The following is an 8,668-nucleotide window of genomic DNA, read 5'->3' on the forward strand; positions in this document are numbered from 1 at the left end:
AACCATACAACAAAACAGGGTGGAAGCTCATGAACTTGTCGCCAAAGGCTGGGAAATAAACTCTTCGGCAATGTTGGTAAAGTTTTTAGAAATGGCAATCTTGTGCGTTCCATTACTTTGCTGAAATTGTATACAACCTCAATTGAAAATTTAAATTTCACGGGGCAAAACAAAAAGGTCCATTGTCCATTACTAAGTGTAGCAATGTATGAAGCACAGCTCTCACACATAAGCCACTTTCAAACCAAGCATCTTTCTGTTTATCAACGTGGCGAATTCGCGTGAACAACTTGAACGAAATCTGTGTGGGGAAATCTTCCGCCCTCACGTGACATTCCGATGGATTTCACGTGGATTCCTATTGAAATGGCTGGATTTCACCCATGAAAATTTGCTGAAAAACGGTAAATGTGACCGCAACTTTAATTCCTGGTTTGAAAACGTAGACTCATCACTAAGGTGGCAATATTAGTGTCTTTTCTGTGCCTCTCGTCTTAATGAAACTGTTCAATATTAGATCATATGTTTTTACAAACTCTTATTAAAAAAAAAAAAAAAAAAAAAGTAATAGCTTTTCTTTGTTCATGCAGTGAAGCCACCAGTGGCCGGCCAGACTTCAGACTTCGTGAATCAGATCCTGGAGAACACTGGGAAAGGAGATCCCACCGGAGGGCTGGTGGGGTTGCGTGTGCCCACATCGAAAGTGTAAACCTCGGAGCACACATGAAGCCATCCGCGCCATTCTTGTCCCACACTGTATCGGCCCAACACTCTGCATGTCCATTTCACTTGGAGACGCACCCTCACATTTAAAGTGAATACATGCATACGGTACCCGCCTGTCTGTGCATACGTATGTATATATTCACCACTTGCACACCAATGGAAATGAAACTATAGTAGTTAAACTTTGCACTCAGTAGTCTGTTTCCTACCATGTGTGCATGTGGCTGGTATCAATCAACAGGCCGCCATGTTGCAAATATTAAAAGCCAATATATGAGATACCTCCTACAATCGAGAAAAAGAGAGAAAAAAAGCTAAATTAGCATTAGTCTTTGCTGTAGCCATTTTCCTCTTGCATCCAGCTAAATCTGTCCAATGCCCATAACGAGTTTTGAAAAGCAGAGGCGCGCTCTGCAGAGAAACTACGAAGGCATTAGCTCCTTTGATTTAGCGGGCGAAAAAGAAAAAAAAAAGGTGTAAATGCAGACTTCCCGAGCTTTTGAACACGGCATGTACGATTTCACCTTCGAGATTCACCTTTATACACCAACTACAACATTGCCGAGGGAAGTACTGAGGAACGCAAAAACTGGCGTTCGACAAAGAGTAGTGCAAACGTCACTGAAGTTCGGTGTATATATGTAGGATAGGGATGCATCAAACGAGTAGGAGGTGAGGAAGCGGGCCTCGGACGCCCATTTCCGCACATTTGCGATCGTCTCAGGTTGGAGAGAAAGAGAAGGAGTGTGTGTTTTTTTTCTTTCTTTTTTCTTTTTCTTTTCTTTCTTTGACTTGAGAAGATGGTCAGTTAAACCCCTTATTGTAAATAGGCGGGATGATTATTATCCACTGGTGAAACCTTTTCCTTTCTACACTTTGGTTGAAGTGCCCTCGCGTCAGACCACACCCTTTGATGTTGTTGTTTTGCGAATTCTCAGCGAAAAGGGGCTTTAAAAAGTTGATTCCCAGACTGGGTTTTGTTTATATTTGTACTTTATATATATAAGTAAGATTCATTGTGCCTTGTAATCGCAGGAGTTGAGGAAAAATAAAACTCAATAGAGAGCGCAAATGGACCATTTTGCAGAGCGCAAGTTGTCGAGGCGAGGTTTGTAATGTAATTCAGCTCTTTAAAGATACTCTGAATGTACATAGGAACATGGAAAATATATATGCCACAGAGTCTGTGCTTTGTATCAAAAAGATGGCTCTGGCAAATGTCTTTTTTCGGTACTTCGTTTAAGAGGGGAACGGGGGGTGGGCGGTGTCGTACTATAAGAAATATTCACATATAAAATACAAAAATGATGTTTGCACACTATATTTTGATTGTTTTGTTTTTTGTACCAAAGACACATGCAACTTAAAATGGCAACTAGCCAGTCTAAGTAAGGTTTTGCACAGCTTACCTGACAACGTATTGAATGTAGGAAAAATGGTAGGGTCAGGGATTTCTAATGAACTGTGAAATTTGCTTGGGTCCAATTCTCTGCAGAAAGAAGCGTTCATTTGCATCCTCGTTTTGTACAATTTTGTACTGTTCTTTTTTTGTTTTGTTTTTCTCTTTGAAATGTTCGGTTTCCCTCCACGAAGTTTTTGTTGCGTATTTAAAAGAGGAGCTATATAAAGTTAATCGAGATGTTTCATAGGAAGACACGATCACGAAACCGAAAGGTTTACTATTCTTCCTATAGTTGTAGAGAAGAGTGCATATACACACGAAAATAATACACAAAAAGTCCTTGTCTTGTTTATAGTTTGTACATGCATTAATCGATATTAAGATGCCTCCTTCTGAACTGATTAGTTACTCAGCACGAAAACATTTTTATGCTTGTGTCTTCTTACTCTTATTGTTGAAATATTGAAAGAAAGAGAAAATTGCGTATATTTTTGTAGAGATTGCCTTTATCTTTCCTCTCCTTGTTGCCCACATTCTCAAATGTTGTTTGAAAGCACTTATCTTGCTAAGGAAAATCAGATGATCCTGTGCAAATTGTTAGTTTAAAATCTTTTATTTTATTTTTTATTTAACACAATCAGTTACTTAAATGTACTTTTCCGGCTGAATCTCATGATAAAAGGTTATTTTTAACCCCAGTATCAAAAAAATTAATAAAAATAAACGTGACAGTTTACGTCGAATAAATGAGAATTACTTTAATGAGAGTTGAAGTGGAAGATTCCCGGCCACCGTGATCTCAAGCTGCTGCAAATTTGTTCATTCTGAAAAATCTCTTCCAAAGGCCTTTTTAAAAGTGACTTTATGCTGAAGCTTGCGGAGAAGGTTGTAGCTCAAACATCATTTTGATCAAAGAAGGGAGAATATTTTTTCCTTTTTAAAAATCTAAACTGGTAGAAAGAGTTTTGTAAAAGCTATTTTTCTGTATTTACTTTTGGTAGCATAGCAAAAAAAATATTCTATATACCGTCCATGATGTGTTGTACGTTTTTGTTTTTAATTTTCCTTTTTTTTTTTTTTTTTTGTACATAGAAAGGAATATTTAGATCTAATCTAAATGTGGAATATATATATATTATATTATATATCTATAAATCTATAAATGTATAATAAGTTCTATATTACATGTAAGAAAGCAAAAGCACTTTGTCTAGACAAAAAAGAAAAAACAAAACAAGAAAAAAAAAAAAAAAAAGAAAAGCTTTCCCCCTCCAATTTGCTGCTAAAACCGACCTCGTTTGAATGCTGCGGTGCGTACTTGACTTTTGCCATCTTGACCAGAGCAGTGTGACAGAGAGAGGTCTTGAGCGGAGACGGACATCGGTATATGCGTCTCGTTGAGGGGTGCGGTCTCTGACGTCACAATCCTCATTTGCCTTCAGTAGACATTTCCTATGGAAAAATACAAATTCTGCTTTGAATTTTTCTTCAGGTATATGTACAGTGTTGACACATTCTCTCTGGCCAGAGATAGGTATTGTTGTCATTGATTTTTATTTTTATTTTTTTTTATTTTTTTACGTACTGAGGGAAATCTGAGGTATCTGAGAAAGGAGCTCAGAAAAAATAATATATATATATATACAGTGAACAATAATTCACTGTATATATATATAAATATATAATATCGCTGTACTGTAAGGCAGTTCCATTTGCCATGGGGAATCAATTGGACTAGTCTTTTATTTTGTTTTAGTTTACTTTTTCTTTAGGAACCCATCTATTCTCAAAAGACAGAAAATAAATGAGACTGGCCTTTCTTGTGCCGAGTCATCAGCTCTAAATGATAACGATTGTCCTGTAAAAATAAGCTTAATGGCAAATGACAATGAGCAAACGGAGATGGAGATGCATGTTGTCCTTCTGTCGACGGCCTGCTGTACGGAGAGCGTTCGGTGGTTATCGTAGTTCATGTTGTGAGCTGTGCCGTGTTTAGTGTTTAACCAGGGGACTCTGTGGCATTCAAACAGGAAAAGGTTGCTATTTAAAAGCCAGTATTTTATATTTCTTTCTTTTTTCTTTTTTTTTTCCTTTTTTTTTTTTTTTGCTGATAAGCTTTTTTTATATAAAGAAAGATATTTAAGGAACACATACACATATACACGCACACATTTGTATATGTGTGTTTGTTTTGTTTCATAGCGTGATTAAAATTCATATGAATTACTTGTTTGTTTTATAATCTTGGGGAAATTACTTCTGCCTTCAAAAACACATATATGCATTGAATACATAAAAAATAAATAAAAAAAACTTCACAAAAAGTACAAATAATTCACTGTTTATACAGCATTTTAATATATTTCGCAGTTTAATATGTTTCTTGCGTATTCGGACATTTAGCATCATATTCTTTTCTTTTTTTTTAAAGGGAAATAATGTAGCTTTCTGTTTCTGAACGATTTTGCGTGGTTGGCTTTATTTTGCTTGTATTTTTTTGCAGAATTTTATTAGAAATCGACCGTACCGTGATATTCTAATGTATCCTACAAAAAAAACACAAAAAAAAACCAGAAAAAAAAAATTGTAAGCTGGCTATTTTCAATTTTGATTGATTGATTGATTGATTGTTTTCATTGTCTGCATATTGTTGACGATTTAATAATTTTGGACGCAAAGCTGCTAAATCACGTTGTGAAATTGTATAGTGAATCATTCCCTGTTACATTCAAGCTACGAGAAATGAGTTTTATGTGATAAACAATTATTTATCGAGCGATGGATCTCACGCCACTATCTTTATACCGCGGATTCATCAAACGCATTTGGGTAATTCACATTGGATTCTTCTAAAATGGCTACAGTATATACTCAAGAGCATTCAAACAAGCATCTACACCTTTCCTTTTCAATGGTTTGTGTAGATGTGTTCGCTATATATATATATATATATATATATATAAGAAAGATTACTCCTATTGGTGCACTATGCAGGTTTTCCTCTGTAGAAAGACAGGATGATGCTTTCGTTTACAGCACTTGTATTTTTTTTAAACAATTGTATCTGATTCATGGGTATTGTAAAATTAGTTATCGATGGTAAACAACATGGTGACTAAGCTGAGAACGAGCATTTCACGGAAGGCGGCCTGTCTTATTGTTGCTAAATAAACATGCTCTTTCCAATGTATTTAACCTATTGAATGTTGTAGTTTTGTTTTGCTTTTTCATTTTTATTTTTTGCTTTCCTTTTGTGCTGTTGTTTAATGGACCTTGATGAATCGTTTTTACCATTCTGTGCATTTTGTTACTCTGTATCTTGTGTTCTCGTTTCAACTTGAGTGTTCTTCTAAAGTAGAAAGACCTTCAGGCTTTGCATTATAGCGCTTGAAGGTTTAGCAGCAGAACTCGAGCATGCATTCCTACATATCATGACTCCGGCTGCTCGTAAATGTTCCATTCACAATTCTGTATGATCCCTTTACACTTATGATATTTGAAACCATGGGTATGTTTGTTTGCGCATGCTAACCTTGCTAAATTGATATTCATGGAGCTTTTTGCGACAGACAGTCTTTGTTCTAACCAATGAGCACAAATGGGAAAAGAAACTCTGATACTTTGATGTAAATCACCTCCTTCACACTCAGCTCGCGAGCTGACAAAAGACCCGCATTGCACTTGGTTTTACAGAATTTACAATGTTATTTTTGAAATGTTGCCTGCAAAATCAGGTGCCTTATTCAGACATGAAAATCCAAACTTGATCTATTGACTTTTTTTTACGAAAATGAGATTTTGCCCATTATGCCAAGAATTAAATCACAAGATTCCTCTGAAATTCTCTCTCTCTCTTTTTTTTCCCCTCTTTTGTTTGTTTTCCTGCTGCGTCTAGCAGTAAGCTTGCTTCAGATGAGAACTGTTGCTGCTTTGCCCTCTTACAGTTTTCATTGAAAGATGAATGTAGTCTTCCTTCAGTGGAGTCCAATATGATTAAGCGTAAAGACTTTGTCCCGTATGTTTTGGTTGAGAGACTATCCAAAGAGTGCTGCAATCATAGACTCATTGTTTTGTTTTGTTTTTCTAAATGTTTATATCATCAATAATATATATATATATATATATATATATATATATATATATATATAACCATGTTTAGGTTCTGGTGCAAGTTTCAATTGTCTCTGCCTTTGTTTTGACCTTGTCTTGATTTGGTAGAAGTAGGTTAATCCATTCGTACATGATACATTGTAACTTTTATACGTTCGATGTGCGTAGTGGGAAGCCCTCGGAGTGGAAGAAGCTTTGCAAAGACAATGTAAAACCTTATTATTGTGTCCCCTCACCAATGCTCAAGATTATTGTGCCTCCCGATTCTTCTGGATCTTCTGTTCCTCAGATTGCCGGCTATGACCTGGAGCAGAGTCATTCACTAACCAACAGAAATGGCCTTCAGCAGTTGTTCTCCATTGAACAGAATCAAGGTTTTCCTCAAACACAAAGACGACACAAGCAGAGGTGCGCATTGCTCGGCCTAGATCGACCTGTGGTGGAATTCAAAGACGTGGAGGCCGGGAAGTCTCGGTGGATATCCTCTATCGTACGGTCGGGACGCTTTCCTTGCACTCAGTCACTCCCTCAGAGAAAAGTTGAGTCTTCTTTTGGTGGTTTCTGCGGCACGGCTCCCTTCACGGCAAAAGGGGGAAAGAAGCTCTTCGTTTTATTGGGTTTAAAAAAAAACGTGGACATTGGGTAGGAGTCCTGTCTCGCCACCCATGGTGCTGAATTTCAAAATATGTACTTGAACACCCTCGGAGCTATGACTTGGCATGTGTGGTCAGGTCCGTGAACTCTTCTCCCTCCCCGATCTTACGCTAGAAACCGTTCCGAAATAAAGTTGCTCTTACGACATCTGCTCAAGCCACTGCAACAGCTGTGCCAAGACCTGACCCCATACCGGGCGCTCATATTGGACTTGGACCGAACCAGTGGCCGAGCGGGAAAAGGGCCGTGATAATGTAGCGGTGATAGCTAATTTTGATTGTCTGTCTGTTTGTTTGTTTGTTTGTTTGTTTCTGTTGAGGAAGACATGGAGAGCTAGTAGGGTCACTTGGACTGTATGGCCCAGATTTCGTGCACTGACGTGCACCGGACACACTCGAATCACTAATGGACTCTAAAACCAACATTACCAAAAAGGTCGATGACGAATGCTCGCACCTGTCTGATCGCATACTTTTTCTACACAATTAAGCTGCAGTGATTTACATTCCCTTCCAACCTTTGCCAAATTTGCATCGAAGTACTAAATTGACCTTCAACATTGGAAGCGGGTTTGCTTAAACTTAGCCAGGGCCACCAAAAGCTTTTTATTTCGATTCCTTTCGTTTTCTTAGTTCTGAAAATCCATACAACATTCAATTTAACAACGACTGACATGAAGTGTCAGTTCTTTGAAAAAGAACGTAAAACGAAGAAAAAAAAAAAAAAACACAATACGTGAACTTGTGCTTCTAATGTTGTATGGTATTCTACTTGATAATTTAGCATGGGATCTTTAAGTAGCTAGTATTGTGTGTGTACTCCCCAAGTGTAAAATCTCTCTCTTTTTTTTTCTTTTCTTTTTTTTCTTTTGTTAGTTTGATCCAGTCATAGTAGGAAGGCTGTATTTCATTGCTAAGTGCTCTGTCATAGATCTCTTGGTGATATTCTTAAGCAAAACTTTTCAGAAGTGTATCCTACTGAAACTAACAGTTACTTGATCCTATTAGCAATGTCTATATTTGTAGTTCACATATATGCCTGTTCAAATTCAATATCTTGACAGTTGTTCTATTTATGTTTCAGTGTTGTGCTGGGTTTTGACTTTTTCTTTCACTTTTGTTTCTTTGTTTTTTTCGGCACAACTAGTTGGAGAACAGCTTGGTTCATCGAGCCTTGTTAGTGTACAGATGTGAAGTAGGCTTATAAGCAGTTGTGATTGATCTTCAAAATGTGTCTGTCTGTGTTATTGTGCCTCTTTATTATTTGATTTCAATTTTTTTGTATTATCCTTAATTGTCACTGCATTGTATCAGCCCGGAGTTGGTACCACAATTCTGCTTGTAACCATGATAGTCTAATTCTATTACTGATTTTACTATCAAAATAAACATTAGAAACTGCAGTACTTCATCTGTCGTGTGTTTTTACTGCATTACCTTAAAGGGATACTTCACCCAAAACTGAAAATTCTGTTTTATATTTTGATTCTGATTATTTACATGTCGTTCCTCATGTCGTTCCAAACCCCCAAGACTTTCGTTCATCTTCAGAACACAAATTAAGATCTTTTTGATGAAATCTGAGCTACGCAACTGCCACTTTGATGTTTCAAAAAGTTCATAAAGACATGGTAAAACTAATCCATATGAATTGAGAGGTTTAGTCCAAATTTTCTGAAGGGACTCGATCTCTTCATATGATGAACAGATTTAATAAAACATTGATCAGCAAACATAAACAGAAGCTCAACTGAAACTACTTGATGCATAAGAACAA

The 8,668-nt window shown here is 36.9% G+C and overlaps 1 protein-coding gene across 1 annotated transcript in view; it reads left to right on the forward strand.

The window, feature by feature from the left end:
• Positions 1–8,294, forward strand: part of crebrf (creb3 regulatory factor) — a 32,442-nt gene extending 24,148 nt beyond the window's left edge. Inside the window, exon 9 of the mRNA XM_082141287.1 lies at positions 591–8,294. Coding sequence (XP_081997413.1) covers positions 591–709 — 119 coding nt within the window. The 3' untranslated portion in view covers positions 710–8,294. The remainder of the gene's footprint in view (positions 1–590) is intronic.
• Positions 8,295–8,668: the final 374 nt, after the last annotated feature.

The sequence above is a fragment of the Leuciscus leuciscus genome (genome assembly GCF_965113295.1).
Source record: "Leuciscus leuciscus genome assembly, chromosome: 16".
Taxonomy (NCBI): Eukaryota; Metazoa; Chordata; class Actinopteri; order Cypriniformes; family Leuciscidae; genus Leuciscus; species Leuciscus leuciscus.